This window comes from Cherax quadricarinatus, chromosome 34 (assembly GCF_038502225.1).
Source record: "Cherax quadricarinatus isolate ZL_2023a chromosome 34, ASM3850222v1, whole genome shotgun sequence".
Taxonomy (NCBI): Eukaryota; Metazoa; Arthropoda; class Malacostraca; order Decapoda; family Parastacidae; genus Cherax; species Cherax quadricarinatus.
This window is the reverse complement of record NC_091325.1, coordinates 19,977,315-19,993,483: the sequence shown is the minus strand read 5'-3', so window position 1 is coordinate 19,993,483 and position 16,169 is coordinate 19,977,315. Positions and strand designations below refer to the sequence as shown.

Below are 16,169 nucleotides of genomic sequence, written 5' to 3'. Positions count from 1 at the left end.
GGCTTAATGTATCATTAGCCTCAGGGCCTAATGTATCATTAGCTTCAGGGCCTAATGTATAATTAGCCTCAGGGCCTAATGTATCATTAGCCTCAGGGCCTAATGTATAATTAGCCTCAGGGCCTAATATATAATTAGCCTCAGGGCCTAATGTATAATTAGCCTCAGGCCCTAATGTATAATTAGCCTCAGGGCCTAATGTAGCATTAGCCTCAGGGCCTAATGTATAATTAGCCTCAGGGCCTAATGTATAATTAGCCTCAGGGCCTAATGTATAATTAGCCTCAGGGCCTAATGTATAATTAGCATTAGTGTTATTCCTGATGTTCCTATACAATATATTTCTGGTAAGACATACATGGAGGTTATTCCGGGGATCAACGCCCCCGCGGCCCGGTCCACGACCAGGCCTCCCGGTGGATCAGGGCCTGATCAACCAGGCTGTTACTGCTAGCCGCACGCAGTCGAACGTATGAACCACAGCCCGGCTGACCCGGCACCGACTTTAGGTATCTGTCCAGCTCCCTCTTGAAGGCAGCCAGGGGCCTATTGGTAATTCCCCTTATGCAACAGTTAGGCATCTTTATTTCGAAACGTTTTGCCTACACAGTAGGCTTCTTCAGTCGAGTACAGAAGACGATGTAATCAGTCCATCACCTTTGAAGACGTAGTTTTGAGGTTGTCAGTCCCTCAGCCTGGAGAAGAGTTTGGCTCCATAGTCTGGAACAATGTGAAGTGTAAGCAGAAGTATGGAGACTTATATACTGACGGAAGGCGAGATGCAGTTCACTAGTAGAAGGAAGGTCATAACTGAGAGAACATAAGAACATAAGAAAGAAGGAACACTGCAGCAGGCCTACTGGCCCATGCGAGGCAGGTCCAAGTCTCTTACCGACTTAAACCAATGCCCCAACCTAGTCAGGTCAGGTTACATTCACTTAAGGAAGGAACACGGCAACTGACCTAGTAGCACAAGCTAATCAGGTCCAACTCACACCCACCCACACCTACTCATGTATTTATCTAACCTATTTTTAAAACTACACAACGTTTTAGCCTCTATAACTGTACTTGGGAGTTTGTTCCACTTATCCACAACTCTGTTACCAAACCAGTGCTTTCCTGTATCCTTCCTGAATCTGAATTTTTCCAACTTAAAACCATTGCTACGAGTCCTGTCTAGGCTAGATATTTTCAGCACGTTATTTACATCCCCTTTATTTATTCCCGTCTTCCATTTATACACCTCAGTCATATCCCCCCTAATTCTACGCCTTTCTAGGGAATGCAGATTCAGGGCCCTTAGTCTATCCTCATAGGGAAGATTTCTGATACATGGGATCAACTTTGTCATCCTCCTTTGTATGTTTTCCAGAGCATTTATATCCATTCTGTAATACGGTGACCAAAACTGTGCAGCATAGTCTAAATGAGGCCTAACCAAGGATATATAGAGTTGAAGAATAACCTGAGGACTCCTATTATTTATGTTTCTTGATATGAAGCCGAGGATTCTGTTAGCTTTATTGCGAACGCTTATGCAGATTTCAGATTACTGCTAACCAGAACTAAATCCTTTTCGCAATCCGTAATATTAAGATCTACATTATTTAGTTTATATGTGGCATGGTTATTTTCCTGTCCAACATTTAGAACTTTGCATTTGTCTATATTAAACTGCATCTGCCACTTCTCCGACCACTACATCAGTCTATTCAAATCTTCCTGGAGTGCTCTAATGTCCTCGTCAGAATGTATTTTAGTGTCATTGGCAAACTTGCTTATGTCGCTCTTTATGCCCTCATCTATGTCGTTTATGTAGATTTGAATAACAGAGGGCCCAATACTGACCCCTGTGGAACACCGCTTGTGACGCTTCCCCACTCTGATTTCTCCCCATTTATACAAACCCTCTGCTGCCTATTTGTCAACCATGACTCTATCCAGGAAAAAAATTCTCCTCCTATTCCATGTGCCTTAATTTTCCTCAATAGTCTCTGATGTGGAACCCTGTCAAAAGCCTTACTGAAGTCCATATACACAATATCATATTCATTACTATGATCTACCTCCTCAAATACCTTAGTGAAAAAAGTTAATAAGTTCGCAAGGCAGGAACGCCCCTTTGTAAAACCATGCTGAGATTCGTTGATTAATTTGTGCTTTTCAAGGTGGCTACGAACTGCCTCGGCAATTATTGATTCCATAAATTTTCCCACTATGGAGGTAAGGCTTATGGTCTATAGTTCGAAGCTAAGGACCTGTCACCTGCTTTGAAAATAGGTATCACATTTGCCATTTTCCACTTATCTGGCACCATGCCAGTCTGTAGCGATATATTGAAAAGATTACCCAGAGAGGTTGGCTAAGCTCCTCTTTACATTCCTTTAGAACTCTTGCATACAGTTCATCAGGGCCTGGGGATTTGTTAGGTTTTAATTTATCAATTTGCCTAAGGACCATGTCACTTGTGACCCTAATCGTGCATAGTTTATTGTCGTCCTGTTCTACATAATTTATTATTTCTGGAATATCGCTAGTATCTTCTTGTGTAAAAACTGAGAGGAAGTATGTGTTAAAAATTCTACACATTTCCTTATCACTGTCGGTGAGCTGACCCGAGTAACTTTTGAGTGGACCTATCTTGTCCCTGATCCATCCCTTCTCACTTGAAAAAGTTGTCAAAGGTGTTTTCTGTACCAAGATACCGTTCTGTTGCAGTGTCTGACAGAGTGAAGATGAAAATGGTATATAATACCGACAAGTTGAGAAGGTACGGATCTGAGAGAAGCCTACTGTGTAGGCGAAACGTTTCGGAATGAAGATGCCTAACTGTTACCTATGTGTCTTACTTATCAACCTGTCGGTATTGCATACCATTTTGATATTCAGGTTTTCTGATAATACATTGCTTATTTTTATGATGTATTAGTTTTATCTTTGCGTCTTCCAAAGTAAATACTGTAAGATGGTACATCTATATTTCCTCATAAAGTTGCTACACATTCTTTTTCTCTTTTCTAATGTTACTTGTGTTAACAACTTGGACTTGTCAATGGTCCAATTCGGACCGAAACGTCGTCATAAACCTCTTTATCCTATGTGCGGGTTATTTTTGTAGTGTGCATGTTTCTGTTTTAAGTTACGATGCCTAACACTCTTGTACTCTTTCCACCGCCAAGTAGCAAACACACTCAGGCTTCTGTTGTAACTGCTGGGTGACTCCTACAAGCTGTGGTCAGGCTTCTGTTGTAACTGCTGGGTGACTCCTACAAGCTGTGGTCAGGCTTCTGTTGTAACTGCTGGGTGACTCCTACAAGCTGTGGTCAGGCTTCTGTTGTAACTGCTGGGTGACTCCTACAAGCTGTGGTCAGGCTTCTGTTGTAACTGCTGGGTGACTCCTACAAGCTATGGTCAGGCTTCTGTTGTAACTGCTGGGTGACTCCTACAAGCTGTGGTCAGGCTTCTGTTGTAACTGCTGGGTGACTCCTACAAGCTGTGGTCAGGCTTCTGTTGTAACTGCTGGGTGATTCCTACAAGCTGAAATTAAGACACATGGGCAACATCTGGGTATACATAACTTGAAGACAGTAGAACTATATACAGAAGACGAGGTAATCAGTCCCTCAACCTTGGAGTTGGTGTGAAGAGCACCGTAGTCGTGGAGATTCTGAAGCAGACGATACGATACGATAGGACTCACAGGTAAGGACCCACGAGGGGCGAGGGGCAAGTGGGGACAGTGCGAAGAATAGATGGTGAGAGGAATGTCTTGAGTTGAAGAGAGAAGAGTCAGGACTAGACCCAACTGCTAAGCCTGGATAAACAATAACGAAGACGACATAAAAGACAACAGGGACTCTGCGGGTGCTGACTGCAACTGACTGGAAGCACTTCAACTTGCAATGACTGGATATGGTTCAGGGACACGTTGTTGCAAAGGCGACGCAAAACGCACATCGCAAGCACTTCAGCCCTAAAAACGCACAAAGACAATGAAGCAGAAGCAAGGAACCTGGCGCTTATATACTAACGTCAGGTGGAAAGGGGACGTGCTGCAGACGAGGGCATGGTCACTGGTAAGCGGTATTCCCCAGTGGAAGTAGGTCCTACCCAAAGAGATGGGTAGGCAAAACGCCTACAATCAAGATACCTAGATGTTGCACATGTCTTAATTTCATCTTGTCGGTATTGTATACCATTTTCCTACAAGCTTTGGTCAAGCTTCTGTTGCAACTGCTGGGTGACTCCTACAAGCTGTGGCCAAACTTCTGTTGTAACTGCTGGGTGACACTACTTGGAGTGTGTTTCGGGGATCAGCGCCCCCCACTACGACCCGATCCTTGACCAAGCCTCACGGTAGATCAGGGCCTAATCAACCAGGCTGTTACTACTTGCCGCACGTAGCCCAACGTACGAGCCACAGCCCGGCTGATCGGTTACTGACTTTAGGCATCTGTCCAGCTGCCTCTTGAAGGTAGCCAGGGATGTATTGGTAATTCTCATACTGACGCACAGTTCAGGACATTTATTATAGGAAATGTTTCACCACGATTGGCTTCTGCAGTTTTAATGAAGGACTGAAGAAGCCACTTTAATAAATGTTCTGAAATGTTAGAAATTGGCGTTAGTTATTGGCAAAAAAATGATCTTGTGCAATCTATTATATAGAAAAGTTGAAGGGGAAGGGGGTGAGATGTGAGGAAGATTGATGTGATAATATGTAACCTTTAATTGTTTCTCTTCGTTTATTTTCCTATGAGCGTCCCAATGTTAGTTTCTTAATACTTATTATAAACTTACAAATATTATCTAATTTATTTTCATTTGGGTTAGGTTAAGTAGGTTAGATTAAGATAGGTTAATTTAGGTTAGGTTAGAAAGCGTTTTAATTTTCTAGTGCTAGAATGTGCCGCTGTATCCCAACCTGTCAACATTCCGTATATATGAAACGTTTGTTTTTCTTCGAATTAGGTACAAGATTGTGTACAAGGCACAGCCCTGGATGATTATTAACCCAACATAACCCAAAAAGATACAAGACATATCTCAGGATTATTGTTACCCCAGCATAACACAGATAGCTTAGCACTGACTCACGAAATCGAACTGACACGATTGCAAACAAACCATACCACGGGCGGGATTTGAACCCGCAGTCAGAGAGTCTCAAAACTCCAGCCATGTTGACGGCATTGAGGGGACTTGAGCTAGAGTTCGTCACGGCCACGCTAGCTGGAGATTTGTCTGTAAAACTTGCATTTGTGGTCACAGTGGTGCCTATGCTAACCTTCCTATTTTTATTTAGAAATATACCTAGTTGGACGAATCTTATTGTGGCTAGCTGGTCCAATGGCTAACGCGACGGTCTGGAGTTTTGAGACTCTCTGACCGCGGGTTCAAATCCCTCCCGTGGTATGGTTAGCTTAGCACTGGTTTATTTCCGCTGGGGCCTTCGTTTATCTTCCCCAGGATGTCACCCACAACACTTGATTAACACCCAGGTACCTATTTACTCATAAGTGCAGCAAGTGTAACAAAACTTTATTATACCTTCAAAGAACTTGCTTACTGGCAGTTGTATATATGTATATTTATGTTGGTTAACGTTCAAATAATCTAACTATACCGAAATTTCCTTAAATTAAGTAGGCTTGTCATGAACATCTCGCCGCATAGATCATTCATAAATAGACTAACGTAAACACGTCAGAAAGGGAACATTATGTTACGACGACGGGCTGTAAATTTTCACATTTTCTTGTGTCACCCCTAAGTGACAGGCATTAGCAAGGAAAATGAATGGAATAACAGCCGTCTCCAATAAAAAAAAAATTTCTTAACCTCGCTAAGCACGTTCCCATAAATTTCAAAATAGGAAAAAAAAACAAGTGAAAATAGACAGTGTGTATGAAAGTAAATACAGGGATGACAAACTACATGGTGTGGCTCAGTTGAAGTGACCTGCACAAGACTAGAGGTTAGTTTAATATGTTTATTATGCACCCCATACCCATCCTGTGGGCGGTAGTCAAAAGATTACAGAGGTACATAATTGGTCCAGGGACTGGACTCCAAAGTTTTGATAGCTGAGCAAGTTACAGAGGTAATAAACTCACAATTTACAAAAGTAATGAACTCACAATTTACAAAAGTAATGAACTCACAATTTACAAAGGTAATGAACTCACAATTTACAAAGGTAATGAACTCACAATTTACAAAGGTAATGAACTCCAGGTAGGTCTGGTCACAATCATGACAAGTTACAAAGGTATTTACAGATTACAGAGGTACGTAATGGGTCCAGGGACTGGGCCCCCAAAGTTTTGATAGCTGAACTAGGTACAAAGGTAATGAGCTCACAAGTTACAAAGGTAATGAATTCTGTAGAATGGTTACTTACGTTTATACTTTGGCTACAATCATGAACAAATTATAGAGTAATGAGCAATTCACACTTCCACACCCGGTCACAACTGTAATGAGTTATTGGTGCAAATATTGATTGTTGAGTCACACACACCACACACACACACACACACACACACACACACACACACACACACACACACACACACACACACACACACACACACACACACACACACACACACACACACACACTTTTACAAAGGTACATAATGGGTCCAGTGACTGGACCCCAAAGTTATGATAGCTGAACTAGTTACAAAGGTAATGAACTCCAGGTAGATCTGGTCACTAATCATGGCAAGTTACAGAGGTAATGAATCAGCTTCACTCCTATACATGGTTACAGTCATGAACAAATTACAAAGTAATGAACCACTGATACGTCCACACCTGGTCACAATTGTAATGAGTTATAAATACAAATATTAAGTGGATCATACACCCACACTGTTTCCCGTGTGAAAAAAATAATAATAATTGAACGTTGTGTCAGAGGAAAGAAAGTCTCCCTGAAAGCATTGAGTATACATAGTGTATAGTGTATACTACAGTGGCTCCCTAGTATATTGATGATAAAGGCTAAAGTGTCATTTGAAAACAGGTGAATTTGTAAATGAAGTGATAAGCCTATAGAGGCAGGTGCCAGAAGTCGCCAGAAACTTACCACAGGTCAGCTGTTTTTAATAATCTTCCTGGCCTGCTAGTGTACTCGCATATAATCTAGTGATACCAGTGAATAGCAGAATACAGTGTTGTAGTAGCAACTAACCAGTATTATAATGGTACTTAGTGGAGTGGAGTGACTTTCATTAGTTTCTTTTTCTTGAAATACGAGACGTTACTGTGAATTTCATATAACCTGTAGTTACCAGCGGTCGCAATATACACAACGAGAAGCAATTATTACTACAGAAAAAGCGTCCTTCCTCCAAAATTTGCACCAGTCAACTATAGTGATAATATAGCATTTATTGTGGTGGAGACGGAAAAACAAAAATAGAAAAGCCAGATACAGCGATTGATAAACAAAGAGGTCGACTGTACGTCATTGTAGGAGCTGCCAGATATCACCGGCTCTTCAACACGCAAGTTATACTTTTGTATCAGTCAAATCACATATTACTCGGGTAGATAATTTCCAGTAGATCCTTCATGTGTTAGCTCAAATCACCGACCAGTATGTTTTAAATAAGTGACCCACTGATCAGAGCAGATCGACTGGTCCGAACCCTTGACTGGTCCGAACCCGGGACTGGTTTCAAACAGTTTCGTTGGACAATAAAGCAGACTGTAAACGGATGGGTTTGTAGGCGCCCTTATAAACACAAACATTAAAAATCAGGAACGTGACGGTAAGCTGTCCAATATACAAAAAGAGTTAGAAACAGAAATACAAATAGCTAGAGCTTCATTTAAGGTTATTAATATAATATTCAAGAGGTTGCTAGTAGACTTGCAGTAAATCAACCATTCAAATCATTATGAAGCTGTGTGTAGTCTGTGGTCAGTCAAACAAACGGGCTACCACATGGATAAATTGTCATTTTTGTGGAAATTGGTGTCACGCTCCTTGTGCAGATATCCCAGAACTAGCTACAAGCAGTATTAAAACAGAGAAGTGTTTTTGGGTATGCCCAAATGAGGAAAATCTGTGGACTAAAATCACAAGGGTATTAAAAGAGGATAACATCAAAGCTGCTTTCATAGAAAACCTGGAAGCTTTCTACAACAGATGGGAACATAAAAAGTCCGGGCTGAATGGTACTGCCCTTGATACTGGCCATGTAGTCACAAACTGTAAGGCTGGAGGTGATGTCCTGGTAGTCAGTAAATGTGGGGCTGATAGTGCTGTCCTGGGAGACAGTAATGGTGAAGCTGGAGGTGCTGTCCTGGGAGACAGAAATGGTGAAGTTGGAGATATTGTCCTGGGAGACAGTAATGGTGAAGCTGGAGATTTTGTCCAGGTAGTCGGGAATTATACGCAGGAAGGAATACATATAAATGACCTCATAGAGGACAGGAGCCATAGTAGGGAAACAAGTGTAGTCAAAGATAAGATAAAACCAATATTGCAAACCAGAAATACCGCAGGAAATAGCAAACAAGAGGACTCCAATAGCAATAGTGAGGATAAATTACCAAAAACAACTGGTGGGAGCTCCATTGTTGGTGCTAAGGAGGATAGGAATAAGACAGGGAAACATGCACCAACAGGGAATACAGTCACAGAAACCCAAGGCAAACGGAAACCAAGCCTGTGCACATACTATGCACTTGGTATCTGCTGGCATGGGAAATCTGGAAAAACAGATGGGACATGCAACTATGACCACCCTAGAAAATGTCATGCCCATATGACAACAGGAAAATGCAAACTCCCTTCCTGTAAGCTTTTTCACCCTGAAATGTGTACCTCTTCAGTACAGGAAAGACTGTGCTATAACTTAAATTGCCAGGCATACCATCTAAAGGGGACAAAAAGATACAAAACATCCAGGCCATGGGAAAACCTGGGTAGCCACAGCCACTCAAGAGGGAGAGGTTTTTTAGTGCCAGGAAGGAAAAAAAACTGGCAGGAAATGGCAGAAATCGTACACCAAATCCAGTCATTCCTGGAGTGGAACCACAGTCGATGGCCTCCAGTCCAAACCAACAGATACAGATACTAATGCCGGAAAAAAAATCCCCCCCCAGTACCAACAATACCACCAGTCCGATAACATTCTTCTTTGCAAATATACAGGGTCTAAAGCCAGCAATAAACAACAAAATACCTTTCATCCGTGGACTGCTTGCAGAGGCAAAGGCAATGTTCGCGGCTTTCACTGAGACCCACATAAAGGATCACTTGGACAACGAAATATGGATCCCAGGTTACAACCTATACAGATGTGACAGAGTGAACAGGCAAAAGGGGGGGGTTGGCCTGTACATTGCAGAGTCACTTGTTTGCACAGAACTGCTTAATGCCTCAAATGACGTAGTGGAAGTTTTAGCAGTAAAGGTCGAGAACCAAAACCTAGTCATTGTGGTAGTCTACAAGCCTCCGGATGCAACATCCCAGCAATTCCAGGAACAGCTGTTAAAAATTGACCACTGTCTGAAAAATCTTCCAGCTCCTGCACCCAACATCTTGCTCCTGGGGGATTTCAACTTAAGGCACCTAAAATGGAGGAATATAGCAAATAATATTGTTGCAGTAATAACACTAGGAGGCAGCTCTGATGAAAACTCACACTCACACGAGCTTTTAAATCTCTGCACAAAATTCAATTTAAACCAGCAAATAATAGAGCCTACTAGACTGGAGAATACACTAGACCTCATCTTCACTAACAATGATGATCTGATAAGAAATGTCACCATATCAAAAACAATATACTCAGATCACAACATAATTGAGGTTCAGACATGTATGCGTGGAGCCCCAGACCGACAAAATGAGACTAGTCACGAGGGAGCATTCACCAAATTCAACTTCAATAACAAAAACATAAAGTGGGACCAAGTAAACCAAGTCCTAACCGATATAAGCTGGGAAGATATACTAAGCAACACAGACCCAAACTTATGCCTAGAACAGATTAACTCGGTGGCACTCGATGTATGCACAAGGCTTATTCCTCTAAGAAAAAGCAGGAGTAGATGTAAAATAGAAAGAGACAGGCGCTCCCTTTACAGGCGACGGAAAAGAATAACAGAGCGGCTAAAAGAGGTCAATATATCAGAAATGCGCAGGGAGACACTGGTCAGAGAAATAGCAAGCATCGAACTTAAGCTAAAAGAATCCTTTAGGAGTCAGGAATCGCGGGAAGAACTAAAAGCCATAAATGAAATCGAAAGAAACCCAAAGTATTTCTTCTCCTATGCCAAATCAAAATCGAGAACAACGTCCAGTATTGGGCCCCTACTTAAACAAGATGGGTCCTACACAGATGACAGCAAGGAAATGAGTGAGCTACTCAAGTCCCAATATGACTCAGTTTTTAGCAAGCCGCTAACCAGACTGAGAGTCGAAGATCAAAATGAATTTTTTATGAGAGAGCCACAAAATTTGATTAACACAAGCCTATCCGATGTTATCCTGACGCCAAATGACTTCGAACAGGCGATAAATGACATGCCCATGCACTCTGCCCCAGGGCCAGACTCATGGAACTCTGTGTTCATCAAGAACTGCAAGAAGCCCCTATCACGAGCCTTTTCCATCCTATGGAGAGGGAGCATGGACACGGGGGTCGTCCCTCAGTTACTAAAAACAACAGACATAGCCCCACTCCACAAAGGGGGCAGTAAAGCAACAGCAAAGAACTACAGACCAATAGCACTAACATCCCATATCATAAAAATCTTTGAAAGGGTCCTAAGAAGCAAGATCACCACCCATCTAGAAACCCATCAGTTACACAACCCAGGGCAACATGGGTTTAGAACAGGTCGCTCCTGTCTGTCTCAACTACTGGATCACTACGACAAGGTCCTAAATGCACTAGAAGACAAAAAGAATGCAGATGTAATATATACAGACTTTGCAAAAGCCTTCAACAAGTGTGACCATGGCGTAATAGCGCACAAAATGCGCGCTAAAGGAATAACAGGAAAAGTTGGTCGATGGATCTATAATTTCCTCACTAACAGAACACAGAGAGTAGTCGTCAACAGAGTAAAGTCCGAGGCAGCTACGGTGAAAAGCTCTGTTCCACAAGGCACAGTACTAGCTCCCATCTTGTTCCTCATCCTCATATCCGACATAGACAAGGATGTCAGCCACAGCACCGTGTCTTCCTTTGCAGATGACACCCGAATCTGCATGACAGTGTCTTCCATTGCAGACACTGCAAGGCTCCAGGCGGACATCAACCAAATCTTTCAGTGGGCTGCAGAAAACAATATGAAGTTCAACGATGAGAAATTTCAATTACTCAGATATGGTAAACATGAGGAAATTAAATCTTCATCAGAGTACAAAACAAATTCTGGCCACAAAATAGAGCGAAACACCAACGTCAAAGACCTGGGAGTGATTATGTCGGAGGATCTCACCTTCAAGGACCATAACATTGTATCAATCGCATCTGCTAGAAAAATGACAGGATGGATAATGAGAACCTTCAAAACTAGGGAGGCCAAGCCCATGATGACACTCTTCAGGTCACTTGTTCTATCTAGGCTGGAATATTGCTGCACTCTAACAGCACCTTTCAAGGCAGGTGAAATTGCCGACCTAGAAAATGTACAGAGAACTTTCACGGCGCGCATAACGGAGATAAAACACCTCAATTACTGGGAGCGCTTGAGGTTTCTAAACCTGTATTCCCTGGAACGCAGGAGGGAGAGATACATGATTATATACACCTGGAAAATCCTAGAGGGACTAGTACCGAACTTGCACACGAAAATCACTCACTACGAAAGCAAAAGACTTGGCAGACGATGCACCATCCCCCCAATGAAAAGCAGGGGTGTCACTAGCACGTTAAGAGACCATACAATAAGTGTCAGGGGACCGAGACTGTTCAACTGCCTCCCAGCACACATAAGGGGGATTACCAACAGACCCCTGGCAGTCTTCAAGCTGGCACTGGACAAGCACCTAAAGTCAGTTCCTGATCAGCCGGGCTGTGGCTCGTACGTTGGTTTGCGTGCAGCCAGCAGCAACAGCCTGGTTGATCAGGCGCTGATCCACCAGGAGGCCTGGTCACAGACCGGGCCGCGGGGGCGTTGACCCCCGAAACTCTCTCCAGGTAAACTCCAGGTAAACACTAGCGCGCCCGCGCACATACACACACGAGGGCGCACGCACGGACATGTGCACACGAGCGTACAAATATATGCATACACACAAGGACGCACACCCACACACACACACCCACACACACACACACCAACACCCACACACACACACCCTCACACACACCCACACACACACCCTCACACACACCCACACACACATAAGACTAGAGGTCGGTGTTATTCGTGTGTGTGATGATACGTCTTCACATAGTTCAAATTGGAAAGGAAAAGTGGAGAACATTTCTGTTCGTGGGGGAACCATTATCATGTCACGAGTGCTTTCTGAAGATCTTATGTTATTGTATTTCAGGAAGCTCTAAACCTGTGCAAGTTATTCCGCGCAGTAACTTTTGAAGGTTTGGTCCTTCGTCTGCTAACTGCAGCCCAGTTTCTGTTCAGTAATAATAATAATAACAACGGGTTTACATAGTATTTTTTTCCTGGGTGTGACCCAGGAATTATAGCTAATTTTAACTATATTTTAGTCATATAGCTAATTTTATTGCTAGGTGGATAGGGGCAGCAAGAGTTTAAGGAAAACATGCTTAAACTTTTCGAGGGCCCGGGTTTCGAACCCTTGAGCGAATGGTCTCTCCTCTGAGCTGCTGGGTGCCTCCACCCGTTATCTTATGAGCGATAGCACTAAAGGTTTACGTTTGAGAGAGGTACTTTGCTCCGGTTGCCAAGCCTCTTCTCGGTCGTTTCTTGTGATCTCCCTTCCTTCCTTCCTCAGCCTGATTATCTGGTCCTTGACTATTGTTTTCCTCCTGATGTGGTTGTACCCATCTAGCAGTAAAATCAGTTATATGACTCTCAGCTGACTGTTGTGGGTCGCACCAAGTAATTTTAGTGTTCAGATTTGGAACTAGTTTCTCCAGTATTTATCAGGTATATATTATGATATAACTATCTCGCCTGCGTTCTAGGGAATATAGTCTTGGGAATTTTAGCCGTTCCTGGTAGTTTAGGTGTAAGTTTATTTAGGCACAGGTATGCGTAAGTACAATTATCATACTTAGTGTCAATTACCTGGGATAATCCAAAAAATGTCAAAGTGACTTATTTCCAGTGGGCAGTGAAAGTTCTTCATACATTCTTCAGGTCTGCAATTTCACCAGTCTTAAATGGGGCTATTAACATACAGCAGTAAGATAAGATAAGATAAGATTTCGTTCGGATTTTTAACCCCGGAGGGTTAGCCACCCAGGATAACCCAAGAAAGTCAGTGCGTCATCGAGGACTGTCTAACTTATTTCCATTGGGGTCCTTAATCTTGTCTCCCAGGATGCGACCCACACCAGTCGACTAACACCCAGGTACCTATTTGCTGCTAGGTGAACAGGACAACAGGTGTAAGGAAACGTGTCGAAATGTTTCCACCCGCCGGGAATCGAACCCGGGCCCTCCGTGTGTGAAGCGGGAGCTTTAGCCACCAGGCCACCGGGCCACCATAATACAATAATTAGTAGTGCTGTCTAGAGTAGAGGTGACTTGAGTGTCGTCATTGTTTTGATCAAACATCTCTTGTTCAGGTTTGTGTTATGAAGCTTATCGTTTTTTTCTTTCAGTTGTGATAGTAACTCTTTATCTTTGAATGTACGATAATTTTATAGTGGAAACACGCGCAGTGAGCTGCTGCCCTGTTCAATATGATATTGCGTGGGGGTATCTGCAGTGTGCGGCTACTCTATTTTATGTGCTACGTACATGGTGGGTAGAAAAGCAAGCTGTTTCTCTGTCTTACTCCATTATATGTACGGTAATAAAATATGTCATCCAGAACTGGGAGACATTGTATGTATATATGCATTATTGAATTTTTAACTTGGTGGACCGGTAAGCTAAGGAAAGACCTGAGTCATCTTACTTACGTAAGACTAAGACCAGCTGCACGAGAACCTTTCCCATTCCCTGTACCAACAAAGTATCTTAAATTTTGAACGACTATAGCAGAGCAAGTTTAAAGCCTACCCATGTTTGTAACCTTTCAGTGACAGTGAGTGTACGATAAAAGTGAAAGTCTGTATAAGGGTGAGAGTGTAGCACTCAAGTACACAGATAATGACAAGACATTGATGAACAAGCTCACTATATATGATGGGGAGAGCGCGTACACGCGCCTCTGTGCACATAACCAGTGTAGCAAAGTGACATTGCCTCCTCATCAAGCTACACCACCACACACACACACTTGTTACAACGTTGAACCACCACACACTTGTTACAACGTTGAACCACCACACACTTGTTACAACGTTGAACCACCACACACTGTTACAACGTTGAACCACCACACACTTGTTACCAAGTGATCCACAATATAAACGTCATGACAGTCAGTACTTGAAAACTCTCACGGTGGAAGTTATAAGAGTGAAGTGAACTTTCAAGCTAGAGGCTCAACCAAGAAACTCGTTGTTGGTGTTAGTGGCACTTTGAAAGATCTAAGTGCCAGCAGGAGCAAGTGTGAGGAAGCTAAGTGCCAGCAGGAGCAGGAGCAGAGGCACAACATCACTATGATGAAGCGAGGAGGACCAGCCAAGACTCGTACTGTCTCCTTCAGCGAGGACCAGCAGGTAGGCTCCATCTTTTCTCATGCTTATCTGACTTACATAAACTCACAGCTACCTGTATACCCTCCCTCTCTACCAGTAACAGTTGCAGTACTAGTACTAATACCGTTGTCAGTGCTAGTACAAGTGCTAGTGAAACTATCAGTACGCTGTAGCAATCTGTCTTTGTGTTGAGAGAAAAGTTTGTATGTGTTGTATTATTGTTTTGACTTGTCAAACAAACTCAAATGTATTTGAACAATGGCGGAAGCCAACGAGTGATAATTTCGAACAGACCTTTAAAGGTTTCTGAGCTAAAAGTGTCTTTGAAATATTCAAATACATTTTGACGTGGAAATTATAAGGTAATATGGTCACTAACACTTGTGAATATTGAAGTATTTAACTCATGTTTACTTTATAAACCCAGGTTGTAGTGTGGTGCTTCATAAGTATCTTTCTTACGAGTCTGAAATGTACGGGGAATTACCTAGTGAAAAAAGGTGGTGTGTTGTGTGGCGGTGTATTGTGCGGTGGTGTGTGGTGGTGTGTTGTGTGGTAGTGTGTTGTGGTGTGTTGTGTGGTGGTGTATTGTGCAGTGGTGCGTTGTGGTGGTGTGTTGTGTGGCGGTGTATTGTGCGGTGGTGGTGTGTTGTGTGGCGGTGTATTGTGCGGTGGTGGTGTGTTGTGTGGTTGTGGTGTGTTGTGTGGTGTGTTGTGTGGTGTGTTGTGTGGCAGTGTAATGTGCGGTGGTGGTGTGTTGTGTGGTGGTGTGTTGTGTGTTGTGTTGTGTGGTGTTGTGTGGTGGTGTGTTGTGTGGCGGTGTATTGTGCGGTGGTGGTGTGTTGCGTGGTGGTGTGTTGTGTGGCGGTGTATTGTGCGGTGGTGGTGTGTTGTGTGGTGGTATGTTGTGTGGGGGTGTGTTGCATGGCGGTGTATTGTGCGGTGGTGTGTTGTGTGGTGGTGTGTTGTGTGGCGGTGTATTGTGCGGTGGTGGTGTGTTGTGTGGTGGTGTGTTGTGTGGCGGTGTATTGTGCGGTGGTGTGTTGTGTGGGGGTGTGTTGTGTGGCGGTGTATTGTGTGGTGGTGTGTTGTGGTGGTGTGTTGTGTGGCGGTGTATTGTGCGGTGGTGGTGTGTTGTGTGGTGGTATGTTGTGTGGGGGTGGTGTGTTGTGTGGTGGTGGTGTGTTGTGTGGGAGTGGTGTTGTGTGGTGGTGTGTTGTGTGGTGGTGGTGTGTTGTGTGGTGTGTGTTGTGTGGTGTGTGTTGTGTGGTGGTGTGTGTGAGGGTGTGTTGTGTGGTGTGTTGTGTGGCGGTGTGTTGTGTGGTGTGTTGTGTGGTGTGTTGTGTGGTGGTGTGTGTGAGGGTGTGTTGTGTGGGTGTGGTGTGT

General features: G+C 43.3%; 1 protein-coding gene across 9 annotated transcripts in view; it reads left to right on the top strand.

Annotated features, from left to right (window-relative positions):
• Window positions 1–16,169, top strand: part of LOC128693671 (monocarboxylate transporter 14-like) — a 489,471-nt gene that overhangs the window by 346,929 nt on the left and 126,373 nt on the right. For 5 of the 9 annotated variants that reach the window (XM_070091222.1, XM_070091223.1, XM_070091221.1 and 2 more), the window contains exon 2: window positions 14,220–14,804. The exons of the other annotated variants lie outside the window; for them this stretch is intronic. In XM_070091222.1, the coding sequence (XP_069947323.1) occupies window positions 14,745–14,804 (60 nt within the window). In that variant the 5' untranslated portion in view covers window positions 14,220–14,744. The remainder of the gene's footprint in view (window positions 1–14,219; window positions 14,805–16,169) is intronic. 9 annotated transcript variants of the gene reach the window in all.